Source organism: Candoia aspera, chromosome 1, assembly GCF_035149785.1.
Source record: "Candoia aspera isolate rCanAsp1 chromosome 1, rCanAsp1.hap2, whole genome shotgun sequence".
In the NCBI taxonomy this organism is placed as follows: domain Eukaryota; kingdom Metazoa; phylum Chordata; class Lepidosauria; order Squamata; family Boidae; genus Candoia; species Candoia aspera.
In genome coordinates this window covers 85,159,624-85,175,558 of record NC_086153.1, presented here as the reverse complement: position 1 = coordinate 85,175,558, position 15,935 = coordinate 85,159,624, and the positions used below count along the sequence as shown (strand labels likewise).

Here is a 15,935-nt window from a genome sequence, read left to right as displayed (position 1 = left end):
AGGCTTAAAAATTTTTTACAACTCTATCCATGATTTTTTACTTTGTCATCTAAATCAGAAACTCTGATGTATGCCTGTTGGAACAAGATAAGATCAGAAGATACAGTGTGACAGCATCATGCTCATTCATTAGTAACCCAGAATTCTAAAGATTTCTGTTTTTCCATTCTCTGTAACTGTGGCCTTTTTATTTTTCTATTTTTTAAAAATATTTCTATAAATAGGATTCTTCATAAGTTATGGGAGAAAGTAATAAATCCTGGATGCTGGAATGTTTACTAGTCATTAGAAACATTTTTAATCTGCTTGTAACATCCTGTCCAATGTTCTGGCAATCATCATACACAAGGCAAAGTGGTCCACAAGAGGAACAAAGGCTTTGTTCCATCCTTCCGACTTTTTATTAAGGGGATGGATAGTTCTCCTTTTGGAAAGGAAATTAGCAGATTTTAAAAAGTCAGCTGAAATATATCTAACAGGGTCATGAAAATCCCACACTCCCCCTATGAGTAAATAATTAAAAAATAGTAGTCAGTAGAGGAAACTTGCCAAAGTAGAAAACTGAAACTGCTTTCTAAGTTTACACAAAAAGGATCAAAAGCTTATCTAAGATTTTTTACTAAGTGCTCTGGATTTTACAAACTTTTACCAGTAGACTTTACAAGCTGAAATATGATTTTTGAGGAAGATGACCTACAACAGTAATGCATTTCTTAGGCTGCTCTCACATTTAACTTGTGCAATTGCAATCAAGAATAGATGCCTTTTTTTTTTTACTAGAACGCCCTTAAGATTTTTTTTATTTTGTTTTTCACATGAGTAATAATGGAGCATTTAAATAAACATGGAAGTTAGTTACTGAAAACAATTTTGTACTGTTAATGCCTCCTTCTACATAGACAACTAAATCATAAATACTAATTTTCATGACTTCTACTGAATTGTAGAAGCCAACAAAGACTGAAGGAGCTGCATATCTGAGAAAAAGATAACTTGAATTGGAATAGCTTTAAGAAATGTCCATTTTTGTTCTATACACTAAAAAAAGTATTGATAAAATATAACTTAGGACTAATATTGAAGAGAAAGAAGATTAGCATCCATGTTTAAGAATGTAAGTAAACTCTTCTTCAAGCCAAGCTTGGTTCTTGGTGACTTCATGGATGCTTGTAGTTTTATTGGCAACAATATAGAAGTGGTTTGCCATTGCCTTCAGATTTTGTTTTGCTTTACCTCCCAGACTAGCCTACAGATTTGCTATTTCTTTGTCCTCTCCCATCCAGGAAGAACCAATTTAGATGTACAAAAGGCCATCTTTGGGAAGAGTGAGTTTTCCACACAGCTACTACCCTGCTTAGCTTTTCAACATCTAATATGCTGTCACCTAGCAGGATGTTTAAAAATACAGCGTTTTTAAAAAACTGCACTGAAGGGTTGCTTTTTTAAAACTTGCTTTTCTACCCAGCATGATTATGAGGCAATGTCTATTATGAAATATGTTTTATTGAATTTTGTACAAAGTAGAAAAAATAATCGAAACCTTACATGCTTTCGTTCCAAAATATTCAACAAGAGATTATACCCTTAAAAGAGTACTAAATAATACAAACTAAAAATGGGGGGGAAAACTTGATCATAAAAAGAAAACAAACACCATATTTCTCTACTTTTTTACAACAAATATAAATCAATTTCTAAACAAATTAAACCTGAACTACAGAATTGTTTTGTCTGAACTTGCCTTTCTATCAATAAAGGGCCAGTTCAAAAGCTGAGAGCTGACAGTTCACTAAACAAACTTTTCAATCTGATATATGAATGTCTTTCCAGGAACATATAATCACATTTTTTTTTGCAACAGTCTGAAGGCAATATATCTGAATAGACAAATTCCAATGTTTGGGGGTATAATTCAACATGATGATGTCTTTAAACTTAAGATCCTTCGACTGACTGGTGCACCATAGTAATATCTAACCCAAAGAGAACTACCAGTAGAGAGGACTAACTAAGATCATATTTATTGATGTAGCAAAAGGTGATCAAGGACAGGTCAGTTACACTCTGTAGGCAAGAGTTCCAAAACCAACCTAACTTGACAAGCGTTCCATGTGCCAGGCAACTCCACTTGGCAACTATCTAGCTCCCTGCCTCACCTTCCTTTAAAGAGTCATTTTTTTAAAAAAATAATGAAAGCTAGCATGCTGCAAAGCAAAGTACTTCATTCATGGCCTTTTTTTATATGTACACATGGGGGGAGGGTCAAGCTTGAAGGGTGACAGGGCAAAGAATGGTTTCACCAGATGGTTTGGTTTCAGACCATAAAACAATAAATGAATAAATCTCACCAGTTTTGCTTTTTCTTAAATGGGTTTTCTTGGCCAGGCCCACTCTGAGAGACATTTTTGTGAGCCCTTGACAAAACATTCTCACAAATCACAAGGAGCCCAGTAGCACAAAAAAGTTGGGCCCCAATTCTGGGATACTATACCCCTAAAATATCTTTATTTAAAAAAAGAAGGGGGGGCACCTCTACAAAAAATGTACAATATGCTATATATGCTTTATGTTTAAAACCAGACAATTCTTTTAAGGTGCAAAAATAAACATTTGTGCAAAAGCCAAATCAAGTCTTCCCTAGAGTGCCTAGGAAACATTTAAGTATGGAGTGCTTGGTGCTCTCTGAGCTTTGTTTTCTTGCTGACGTTTCATTGCCAGACTAGGCAACATCTTCAGTGTGAAGAGGGAGTGGGCCTTGCTCTCTGTTTATATACCGTTTATATACGATTTAACAACAAAGTTCAGAGAGCACTAAGGACTCCACAGTTCAACCCTGAGCTACAGATACTCGCTTCAATTGGTTCATTTAAGTATTCTTAAAAATGCAACTTTTGAATGGTGAAACTATTCCTGACCATCTTTTTCGTTTTCCTAAAGCAACCTTCCCTTCCCATTTTACTTTTTTAAGTTTTGTTGATATTATTTTTTGCAGTTGTTAACGTGTTGTTAGCCTCCCAAAGTCGCATTTGCGAGATGGGCGGCGGCACGAACGAAAGAAAACTTTCAAAAGTTGGATAGAGGAGACGCTCTTCCAAACACCTAATAAAACCAAACATTAGGACGACGCTGTTTTGAATACGTCTCGCGAGAATAACCGAGCGGGCGTGTTTTCCAATCGACAGCCCCAGCTGTGTATCAGTGGGGCCGTTGACATAGAAACCCAGGTAGCTAAGCAAGCCTGGCGCTTAGGGACGCGCGCGGGCTGCGTTCTCCGCGAAGGCGCTCCCCGAACGCTGAAGTAAGGCAGCCCAGTCCTCGCGCGCAGTAGGTCCGCGGGACCATGAGAAGCACTAGCAGTTCCCGTGCGGGCTCTGCCTGCTCCAGACTCATCGACGTGACCAGCAACGCACCGTTGCTGCGCCCTCCCGCCAGCGTCTCAGCCTCTTCAGAAGCGGAGGTATGCTCCTCAGGCTTGCATTCCTGATGCCCAGATCTGCAGTGTGGTTTGTCAGAATTGAGATTTTCTAATATGCATTCAGCTGACCGAAAACCCACTGTAATCCATTCTGTGTAGCAATTGTTTTGCATCGAGCAACGCAAGGCTGCTCAGCGCCTTCCTGATCTAACCCCGCACCCCCCCCCAAAGTTCTGGATCTCCAGTTGGCACTCAAAACCCTGAAATCCCACTGCTGTCCCTTTCCTCCTTATTTTGTTTTTAAATTGGATAGGGGAAAACGTGCATCTCATACTTTATCTGTTTATATAATGTATATCCCACATTTCGTTGAGATACAAGGTGGCACATGGCTTTTCCCCCAGATTTTAGGGGCTCAGAATATTAGTATAGTTAAAAAAAGTAATTTCTGGTAAGAGTAACATTACATAGACAAAGTCCTTCTAATTTTTTATTTTTAAAGTAAACAACTAGCTCTTAATGATAAATCTTAACTGTTACAGCTACAGAAGTAGCAGTGATGCATCATGCCGGAATGACAGAACAGGGTTGCACGAATAGTCTTTTTAAAAAGCCATACAATTCAGCAGAACAGGGGAAGTCTTAGGTACTGAAATTCCTTGGCAGATAAAAAGGTTGGCATCAAGTTGAAGTCAGAGGTGATACCACAGAGGCCTCTCTGGACTGCACGTATGCCTGGAAAAGAGAGCTGTGTTAGTGAACAAGTTGTGTTGAACATAAGTTCCACCATCCATTATCTGTGATGACTAGTGGATCATAGGAGTTGTAGTGTGGCACATTTGAAGGGTAATCATATGAGGAAGCCTGCTTTATCCAGTAAATGGGGGGGGGGCAATATTTTAGTATACAGTAATATTTTTTTAATTTGGTCTATTGCTTCATGGTAATAAAGATTTATATGGTTAGTTCAGTGTTGCATTGGACTCAGTAGAGTGCATGATATATTTTTTCTTTGAAGTCCGTGGAAGGTACTGCAATGCCAGGCTGTATTTTAATGATTTACACATTGCTTTACAGGTGATTAAACATTTTCCTAAGTCTTCCATTCACATTCCTCTTTCTTGGGAAGAAATCTGCACACTCTTTATGATTATTTATTCCTTGTCAAACCTATAAGGTTTCTGTATTTTTCCCCAATCGCTTCCAACCTTAAGGAATAGCTAGCCTCAGCATTCTTTGATTTGTTGAACTTCTTGATCTTAATCATCTCATGGCCCAAGAAGCTTCTCAATATTGGCAGCTCCTGAGGAGAGAATTCTTACTCAGATCTAAGAATGTTTCTCAAACTTCAATCTGCGGACCCAGAATGATTTTTCAGAGATTCCTGGCATTATATCAAGAAATGAAGAAACTATTTGCTATGTATTAATTTTAAATTTTAGTATACACAATCATGTCATGTATTTATTTCAAATAAAATATACACTTAAAAAAGTGAGCTTGCTCAGTAATAAATCAGATTCCACATTGAAAGATTTGAACTAGGAGTATATCAAACTTTATTTTGGTCAAAGACCGATATATATCATTAAGGTATCCAGCAGCCAACAAATACAAGGTGAGTGGGAAGTCAATGAAAATCTGTTATATTCTAAACAAACTTAGTCAGAGTACTGTTGGACTCTGTTGCTGGCGGATAGTCATGTAATATGTGAAATAACTGGTCTCATCCGAACATAGCTTTTGAGGTAATAGGAAAAATTCTAGCTCTACAGCTTATATATTTATTATTATTGAAAATATTTATATGCTACAAGTTTCATATTGCATTTCCAGATTGTATTAGCTGTTATGTGAGGAAATAATTTAATTGTATTACATTTATAAGCTGTCCAACTCCATTATGACTCTGGGCAGCATACAGTACTGTATACATCATTTAAAACAAGAAGTTTTAAGGGGGAAAGTGATATCTGTTGAATTTCAGGCTTTCAGGTGGCAACTGGAGGTCCAGTAAGAAGCTTTCAGATGCATTAGTGAAATCTCCTGATCCCCAGGGACAAACTTTTTAAGTGGAATTGGTATATTACTATCACAACAAACTGATAGAATAGTGACACCATTTGCAGTTTATATCATGCTCCAAGTATGTCTAGAGCAGGTGTGTGGCAGTCCAAAAAGTAGTTGGTGAATCCAATAGAAAAACCACATATGATTTCATTTCATTTAAATTAATTGGAATTGATATAATTTTTATTTATTTATTTATTTATTTAGCCTTTTCTGTCACATTAAAAAGAATCTCATAACCATTTTTGGAGGTCTGCGAGTTACATCCAGGGCATACAGAGGCCACATATGGCCCCAGGATCTTTACTTCTGTCTTAGGGCTTAGCCACTGTAGCTTCTTTCCCATTCCATAAGAAGGAATGAAGAATCTATTCGGTTACTATTTAGCATAATTTTCATCATTTAAATTTCAGTAATTTAGACAATAATGGTAATCCCAAATTCTGCTTTCCCCAACCTGGGGAGCTTTGGACCTATTGATTGGGGATTTATGGGCATTGTGGTCCAACACATCTGGCAACACAAGGTTGGGGAAAGCTGTTCTAATGAAAATGTTGGAAACAGTGCAAAAGGCGTTGTCTGAGCTGCTCCTCAAAGTCTGATTGCACTTCAATACTTTTGGGTTAAACATTCATTTCATAGGACTCTATTTTAACAGCTGTGATACCTTGTGTAATGCTCTAATAATTATAGTTTCAATTACATTTAGGTACATTTTTATCTTTCAGCATTCAAGGACTGAACTGTTTCTTATTAAACATAGCAAAAGGGAGTACATTTATCTAAGATTTCTGCTTTTCTGCTCTTTATCTTTCATTCACCCGTGGCTTTGATCTAGAGTTCAGAGAAACAGAGTAAAATTTTTGCATAGCTTTCTCATGGGATCCTTCCAGATCAGAGCCCTAAAATTAAGATGTTAGGATGTGTAGGATAATGCATCCACTACTTGTAAACACAACATCTATATTGCAATATCTGGTCTTTACACAGACATAGCTCTGAATAAAGGTAGAGAAGGGATAGTCAACATAGTTGAAAAGTTTATTTCCTTTATTTAAATCTTGCATTTTTCTCTAGGTTTTTATAGGAAAAATGTACATTGTGAATGTTGAAAATAAAATACCAGCTATAGAAACAAGTTCATTTATTTGGCCTTGTTTCAGCTTGTAAAGGCATTGGATAACTTCAACTGATTATATGTGATTTGGCTTGTATCATGCTTCCACAGGGTCAGGATGGATGTAATGCCTATGTAGGAATGTTGTGGAAGATGATAGGTAATTCTGGCATTGGAAGTAGTACAATAAAACAGTTAATATGGATAACAGTTATGAGTGTAGGTAATACTCAGATTATTGCCTGCAGTTTTGGGAAAGAACATGCTGGCTGTTTCATGCATCACCCCAACAATGTAACTTGTTTAATTTCTTCAGTGCACTTAAAAGTTTTAAGTCCTTTATGTCAAACAGAAATTCAACATGCTTACATCATTCTACTCCCTTTTGTGATAAGTAATATTATGCAAAATGCAGAAAAGAAATAACAAATATTAAGCCAAAGAAATTAAAGGCATGAGGTAAGAAAATGCAATATGGTTAAATCTAGTTTACCCTAACACTTTCCACTATCTCTCTCCATAGCTTTCTGTCCTTACAAACCATATACCATTTCATATATTACCTTTTGCTTGTTGGAATTATATTACCTGCAGTGATGCCTTCAGAAACAGCTAACATCAAATCATTATCAGCATTGTCATCAAAACTGAGTGCTGTATGATTGCTTATTTGAAGACTCTTAAAGGCATAGGAGCTAAGCCAAGAAAACATTCTGGAACCATTTCTAATGAATATCCCCAAGCACCATACCTTGAAGTTCATTTCTGCTTTGAACTTCTGTGAGAGAATACAAAAGAAAGCTCCATAGAATTCTTTTTACCACTGGTTCCCTGTGGTCCAGGGACTACTTGTGGGCTGTCAGAGTACAGTAGATGGTCCCTAATGTGGGCAGAAAATAAAAATACTTTTTATATGGCCAAAATCTCAGTTGATTGTCAACATTTCACAGGCTTTTGGACTTCTTGTCCAAAATCTCACAAGATTCGGATGGGAATCTCAACATTCCATTTGGTTTGGTGATCTTGCAAGATTTGGATCATTTAATTCAACATTATTTTTCTTTTTTAAAAAAGATAGTATCCAGCAAAAGTATACATGTACCAAGATGTCTTTTGCTGCTGTGTTGCCAACCCCTGGCTTATGTGATTGTCCTTAAAAACTGTAGTGGGCCATGTAAAAGAAAAAGTAGGTGATCTATCGATGCAGACTTTGTTTCAGCACAGGCCATAGGTTTGTTGTTGTTGGCTCAAAAATGTTGTACAAATCTTTATTTGTAGTGGAGTGGGAGGGAACTATGTATTAAAGCTGAATACAAAAAAAGGATATATTAAGCACAGTATTATAAAAAAGTATTAGAGAAGGTTTAAAACTATGTGCAAAATACATGTGTTATGAAATACTATGTGAACCAAACATGGAATTTATAATCTTCTAGAAAAATTGACAGAACAATAATACATATGGCGCTGGTACAGTTCAGGTTTACATTAATCAGCACATATTGTAGTAATAGTAATGGTTTTATTCATTAAACACTGATAACTAAGTGCATAGGCATAGAATAAAACCACAATACAAATCATACTGATAATTTAAAAGTTTCTTTTAAAAAATAAAACTTTCAGTGCTATACAAACATTAAATATTATTATTCTTAGGTATATCATTTGATGATTATTGATTTTCTAAGGCTTTAACATTTTATTGTTTAATTTGGGTATATTTGTTTAATTTTTATGTACATTTTAAAATATATGCATATATATTTATGTGCATATTTTTTCTGTTACTTTCCTTTTTCATGCTATTTTAAAACGATTGGGGTTCTTTTGATTTATAATGAAGGAATTATCTGAGATGGTGAATTCTCTAAACAGCAGGTGGCACAATGGGCAGCAAAAGAAGAGACCAGGGTTATGCTTGTAATGCAACTGCTTCTTATATCCTGCCTTAGAAACCACAGAACGAACAGAAACAAAAGCGAATTATTGAGCAATATATTAAGCATGTTTTCAAACACTGGTTTGAATGAATTGTGAACTGAATTGAAATTTGATTTAAGCCCCTTCCCATAATGGGTAGAAAAATGCCATAACTCTTCCAAAGAAAACCACACATTTTCTGAGAAAGTTTACATGTGAATGGATATGATTGTTATATAAACAGTATTCTCTCCTCTTTGGCCGTCAGCAATATTAAGTTTCCTGTAATTAGGGGGTGCGGGTCAAGTCAGGGAAATAGTAGTCGCAGCTTTGAGCTACTTGGAAGATTTATGCCCCTAAAGGAATACTTGGTGTGAAGGGATGAAATTGAAACCATTTCTTCAGTGTTCCTTCTTGAAAGGCCATTTGTGTCAAAATTCAGGCAATGCATATTCAGTAATGTTTGCACAACCTAACCTTGTTGGTAAAAATGTGCACTTTTTGTACTAACTGGCTTAAGGGCTAATCGCTTCATTGAATCCTTCTACAGCTAGGATCTTTAAAAGGCTGCCTTCCCAACTGGGTAACAACAGAAATGGGGGCTTTCTGTCCTTTGCACCAATAGAAATCAAATAGGCTGGAGAAGAAGGGACACAGCAATCTGGCCATCTTCACTTGCATGTAATTTGTTATCGGCTGTGATGAGCTGATAAGAAATTAAATACCAAGGCCAGGGTAATCATCTTGGAGGAGGTGATTATCAGCATGGTGGTTAAAAGCTTGTTAATAAAGTCCAGGAAATATTAGAAATCATTTGAGTCAATACCCACTCATATGCTCTCATCCCTGTTTACTTATTTACAGTACTTGTTTGAAAAAAGGGGAAGTTCGGGGGAAGTTCTCAACTTGCGCTGAAGTGTTTGCACAATTTGAACAGCACATAAAGATGAATCCTCCCCATCCCTCTCCATTCAGAGTTGCACTGTTTATGCTTCCTCATTAAGGTTAAATAAATAAATAAAATTCTCCTCTGAAAACATTTTTAGCTGAATGTTAGGCAAATAAACAATGTAACAGCTGGCCAGACATCATGTTAAAAACTCATTTAGAAAGCACAGTTTTGATTCTTCTCACTTTCCTCTTTTCATAAATCCTTGCTTTATTTAAGATAATTGGGCTTTTTTTGGATAAGTGCTGCCAGCTGTTCTCAGAATAGAAACAATATTCAGGATTCTGGCACTGAAGAGTAAAGTGGGAGAAAGGTACACACATTGAAATACTAGCCAAAATCCTGATTGCAGTCAGCATAAAACAGATCAGCCCAAGCACATATGTTGCATATTTTGAAGTATAAGCCACCTTCCCTTGCAGCTGAAAAATAAAGCATGTATTTTTTTTCACCAAATACAATAAATAACCAAGCAGCAATAATAAGAATCCATGTTTGAGTTTTATGTTGCATTGATTTTGTGAGTCACTCAGAGAACCAGGGCAGTTGTTTAAATTAGAGTGATGCAGTATTTCTGATTCAAAGAAAAAAGATGCACCTAGCAGTTCGAAAGCATGCAAATGTGAGTAGATTAATAGGTACCGCTTTGGCGGGCAGGTAACGGCGTTCCGTTTAGTCATGCCGGCCACATGACCATGGAGGAAGTGTCTACGGACAAATGCCGGCTCTTCGGCTTTGAAACGGAGATGAGCACCGCCTCCTAGAGTCGGACACGACTGGACTTAATGTCAAGGGAAACCTTTACCTTTACCTCTGTAATAGTGTTCCCTAAGCGTCTCTGTACACTCAAGATCATCTTTTTCCCTTCAGATCTGAAGCATTGCACAGCCCTAATGTAAGTCATAGTAATAAGAAATAAAACTCAGCAGCGGGCTATACAATTCTGATTTGAACATACTGTGCATTATGTATATTGCTCTAAAATAATTCTTCAAACCTTAGTGACCACCAAAACTGAGAATGTTGACATATAGCATTCACCTTTGAAACATATCAGACATTAAGCTGCAGCCTAATCAAACTTCCCCCCTTGTGGTCTATGCTGAAAACAATTAATCCAAGGAAGAAGAACCCAAGAATTCTGATTAATAATGTTAGAAGGAAAGAAGTTAATAATTCAAGAGACTACTTTCAAAAAAGGCACCAAAACTTGTGCAGTTCTTCAGAGAGGTGGGCACAGCCCTCTTTTGGGAGTTCCCTCTGACCATAGTTTTGTGAGCTGACGTCCATTTTATCCATTTGTGAGCTGACGTCCATTTGTGTAAGAACTACCACAATCAAGCCATTGAAGCATCACTTGGGATGGATACATAAACAATGGTATATCCTTCAGTTTCAGTGTTAAAAACTATATAAGGGGATAAGCTAAGTAGTAATAATAGTCATAGCTAGATTACATATGGCTGTATGTTTATATATTTTCTAATGTTGTTGGATGCAGCTTTTGGTTGAATCATGATCGTTAGTGGTTAGAGTGTTGGACTAGGATGAGATCCAGGCTCAAATCTCTACTCAACTGGGAAACTCAGTGAGCAATTTTAGGGCAATTCCTGTCTCTCAGCTTACCTTACTTACAGCATCCCAGTCTTTTCTGGAGAAAGCTTCAGCTTGTCTTCAGATACTTGCTCAAGTTGTCTACCATCTGTATGGGAGTACTTGAAGGAAAAAAAGGAAAAACTTGTGTGTCATACCAAAGATTGTCAGCTCAAATTCCAGGTGGTGTCTCAGAGGTTCATGTAGGTTTTGGTGTTGGATTCCTGAAGTATCTCACAATTCATTGGCCGTGAGGAAGAACAGAAGTCTTCCATAAAATCTGGACTCTAGTAAGGATGAGAGCCATGATCATCACACTGTAGAATTACCATACAAAAAGGAATATTGGTCAAGAATATCAAAACCCATAAAATTCTTACTAAAAAAAGAGTTATCAAAACCCAATAAAATATCCAGGTAAATCTAATCCATTGCACTCCATTGTCCTGTGCAAGTTATCTCCCAAGGCAGTTTTCCTTCCCCACCCAGATTGGAATGAAGATCACATTTGAAGTTATCCAAATTTAAAACCAAACTGGTCTAAAATAGTCCCTTTAAAAAACTGAGCAAAGCAATAAAACAAGAGTTCTGATTCTTTGCTATTAACCCTTGGGTTGTTGTTTTTTAAGCAGAGAACTCATAATTATTTGCTACTGGATGTTCCTGACACTCGAGAACAGCTAGTCCATTATCGGAATGCAGCAGAAACAGCCAGAAGTGAGCTTGCCGCACTCCTAGTGAAGTATGAATGTGCCCAAGCAGAGGTATGTTTTGGAACAGGTGTCTTCTTCTGCATGAAAATATTTGTTAAAAACAGAGTATGTTTACTGCATGGTATGTACCATTAAATGTTTAATTAAAGCTCACTTCTGTACAGTACTTATGCATTTTAGCTATTAGATCCTGCCTATGTTTAGAGGTGGCTCTTTTCTAACGTTTCCAAATTTTCCATTAGGCATTTTTAGACTTACAAAGAATCTGAGAGGTCAGCTAATCAATTCCCCTGCTTGGTGCAGGATCTTTTAAAGCGTTTTGGGCAAGTGGCTCTCCAGCCTATATTTGAAGACCTCCAACGGAGGGGAATGTACCACTTCATGAGGCAAACTATTCCACTGGTTGAAAGTTCTTAGTGTCAGGAAATTCCTCCTAATAACCAGCCTGCATCTGCTTCCCTATAGTCTCAAACCATTGGTTATATACCTACCTTCCAGAGCATTCTTTCTTCTACGTGACAACCTTTTAGATATCTGAAGACTTAACTTCTCTTCCCTTGACATCTCTTCTGCAGGCTAAAAAAAAAAACCCACAAACCCCAGTTCCACAGTTTTCAATTCCCTCACCATCTTGCTTACCCCCCTCTAAACTTGCTCTGGTTTGTCCATGACCCTTTTAGATTGCAGTTCCCAGAATTAGACACATTCCAAGTGGAGCCTGATCAATGCAGACTAGAGTGGGACATTTACTTCTTGTTCCTCTTTTATAATGCTCCACTGTTTTCCCTCTGCTTATAAGTGTTTTGAATTTGACTTTTGTAACACTCAGAAATATCTTGCAAGTTCTGAATCTCTGAAGTTTATAGTTCCTTTCCCTTCCTTGCCTCTTATAAACAATATTTTGCCTTGCTATTTCTTTATATTGCTTTTCCTTTCTCTCAAAAGTCTTCCATAAGCTTCTTCCCAATAGAAGCTTTGCAGTGGGTCTTTCTTTGGTATGTCATCTGTACTCAAGGAAATGAAATGAAAGAGTGCTTGAGCATGGGCTACCTACAAGTTTCCCAGCTAATATAGCTGAACAAGGGTTGCATACAAGGATTGTTTTATTTAGATGGTTTTACTATAAAGAAATTCTTTTTTAGGACACTAGATACAACATTTTTTAAAAAGTACAGCTGTGATTGCTCGATTTCAGAAATAGGCATGAAAGCTAGCTGGGTGGCCTTGGGCCAGTTTTTCTCTCTCAGTCCAGCTCAACTCACAGGGCTGTTGTTGTGGAGAAAATAGGAGGAGGAAGGAGTAATAGATTTGTTCCCTGCCTTGAGTTATTTATAAAAAATAATAAAGGCGGGATAGAAAATAAATAAATAAAATAAATCAGGATGATCCCAAAATCATGTGGCTAGAACTAAATTAACATTCTTTGTTTTTTCATGTGTGAATGAATATTCTATTTTAGTTACTGAGATTTCTGGCTTGGCAGAAAGATACCCTGTTCTGAAAAGTATAGGAACATTAAGCAACAGGCATTAAAACAGTGTTGTAATCAGCTTGAAACAAGTTTCCAGTTCTTCAGGCTAAAGCAGAAGTTTTACAGTGTAATTGTAATGTCCGGGCTGGCCCTTACTTCCAAATATGTTTGTTCTGGTTTGGACTGTTAGTATAGTTTCAACAGTGACTCTTCTTTTCTTCCATTTGGTCCTTTTCTGATAGACAAGCATTTTAATGTTCTTGTGCTGTTGTTTATTCGTTTAGTCACTTCGGACTCTTCATGACTTCATGGACCAGCCCACGCCAGAGCTTCCTGTCGGTCGTCAACACCCCCAGCTCCCCCAGGGACGAGTCCATCACCTCTAGAATATCATCCATCCACCTTGCCCTTGGTCGGCCCCTCTTCCTTTTGCCTTCCGCTCTCCCTAGCATCTCTTGCAAGATGATGCAGTAAAGGTAATGCATGCTATATGCCAGCAAATTTGGAAAACACTAGAATGGCCATCAGATTGGAAAAAATCAACTTATATCCCCATACCAAAAAAGGGAAACACTCAAGAATGTTCAAACTATCGAACAGTGGCACTCATTTCACATGCCAGTAAGGTAATGCTCAAGATCCTGCAAGGTAGACTTCAGCAGTTCATGGAGCGAGAATTGCCAGATGTACAGGCTGGGTTTAGAAAAGGCAGAGGAACTAGAGACCAAATTGCCAATATCCGCTGGATAATGGAAAAAGCCAGGGAGTTTCAGAAAAACATCTATTTCTGTTTTATTGACTATTCTAAAGCCTTTGACTGTGTGGACCATAACAAATTGTGGCAAGTTCTTAGTGGTATGGGGATACCAAGTCATCTTGTATGCCTCCTGAAGAATCTGTATAACGACCAAGTAGCAACAGTAAGAACAGACCACGGAACAACGGGCTGGTTTAAGATTGGGAAAGGAGTACGGCAGGGCTGTATCCTCTCACCCTACCTATTCAACTTGTATGCAGAACACATCATGCGACAAGCTGGTCTTGAGGAATCCAAGGCTGGAGTTAAAATCTCTGGAAGAAACATTAACAATCTCAGATATGCAGATGATACCACTTTGATGGCTGAAAGTGAAGAGGAACTGAGGAGCCTTATGATGAAGGTGAAAGAAGAAAGTGCAAAAGCTGGCTTGCAGCTAAACCTCAAAAAAACCAAGATTATGGCAACCAGCTTGATTGATAACTGGCAAATAGAGGGAGAAAATGTAGAAGCAGTGAAAGACTTTGTATTCCTAGGTGCAAAGATTACTGCAGATGCTGACTGCAGTCAGGAAATCAGAAGACGCTTAATCCTTGGGAGAAGAGCAATGACAAATCTCGATAAAATAGTTAAGAGCAGAGACATCACACTGACAACAAAGGCCCGCATAGTTAAAGCAATGGTGTTCCCTGTAGTAACATATGGCTGCGAGAGCTGGACCATAAGGAAGGCTGAGCGAAGGAAGATCGATGCTTTTGAACTGTGGTGTTGGAGGAAAATTCTGAGAGTGCCTTGGACTGCCAGAAGATCCAACCAGTCCATCCTCCAGGAAATAAAGCCAGACTGCTCACTGGAGGGAATGATATTAAAGGCAAAACTGAAATACTTTGGCCACATAATGAGAAGACAGGACACCCTGGAGAAGATGCTGATGCTAGGGAGAGTGGAAGGCAAAAGGAAGAGGGGCCGACCAAGGGCAAGATGGATGGATGATATTCTAGAGGTGACGGACTCGTCCCTGGGGGAGCTGGGGATGTTGACGACCGACAGGAAGCTCTGGCGTGGGCTGGTCCATGAAGTCACGAAGAGTCGGAAGCGACTAAACGAATAAACAACAACAACTCCCTAGCATCAGCATCTTCTCCAGGGTGTCCTGTCTTCTCATTATGTGGCCAAAGTACTTCAGTTTTGCCTTTAATATCATTCCCTCAAGTGAGCAGTCTGGCTTTATTTCCTGGAGGATGGACAGGTTTGATCTTCTTGCAGTCCAAGGCACTCTCAGAATTTTCCTCCAAGACCACAGTTCAAAAGCATCAATCTTCCTTCTCTCAGCCTTCCTTATGGTCCAGCTCTCGCAGCCATTTGTTACTACAGGGAACACCATTGCTTTAACTATGCGGACCTTTGTTGTCAGTGTGATGTCTCTGCTCTTAACTATTTTATCGAGATTTGTCATTGCTCTTCTCCCAAGGATTAAGCGTCTTCTGATTTCCTGACTGCAGTCAGCATCTGCAGTAATCTTTGCACCTAGAAATACAAAGTCTTTCACTGCTTCTACATTTTCTCCCTCTATTTGCCAGTTATCAATCAAGCTGGTTGCCAAAATCTTGGTTTTTTTGAGGTTTAGCTGCAAGCCAGCTTTTGCACTTCCTTCTTTCACCTTCATCATAAGGCTCCTCAGTTCCTCTTCGCTTTCAGCCATCAAAGTGGTATCATCTGCATATCTGAGATTGTTAATGTTTCTTCCAGCGATTTTAACTCCAGCCTTGGGTTCCTCAAGCCCAGCATGTCGCATGATGTGTTCTGCATACAAGTTGAATAGGTAGGGTGAGAGGATACAACCCTGCCGTACTCCTTTCCCAATCTTAAACCAGTCCGTTGTTCCATGGTCTGTTCTTACTGTTGCTAGGTAAAGGTAAATGTTTCC

The 15,935-nt window shown here is 38.1% G+C and overlaps 1 protein-coding gene across 1 annotated transcript in view; it reads left to right on the top strand.

Annotated features, from left to right (window-relative positions):
• The first annotated feature begins 3,209 nt into the window (after positions 1 to 3,209).
• Positions 3,210 to 15,935, top strand: part of CCDC170 (coiled-coil domain containing 170) — a 54,802-nt gene continuing 42,076 nt past the window's right edge. The window contains exons 1-2 of the mRNA XM_063308517.1: positions 3,210 to 3,457; positions 11,697 to 11,831. Coding sequence (XP_063164587.1) covers positions 3,341 to 3,457; positions 11,697 to 11,831 — 252 coding nt within the window. The 5' untranslated portion in view covers positions 3,210 to 3,340. The remainder of the gene's footprint in view (positions 3,458 to 11,696; positions 11,832 to 15,935) is intronic.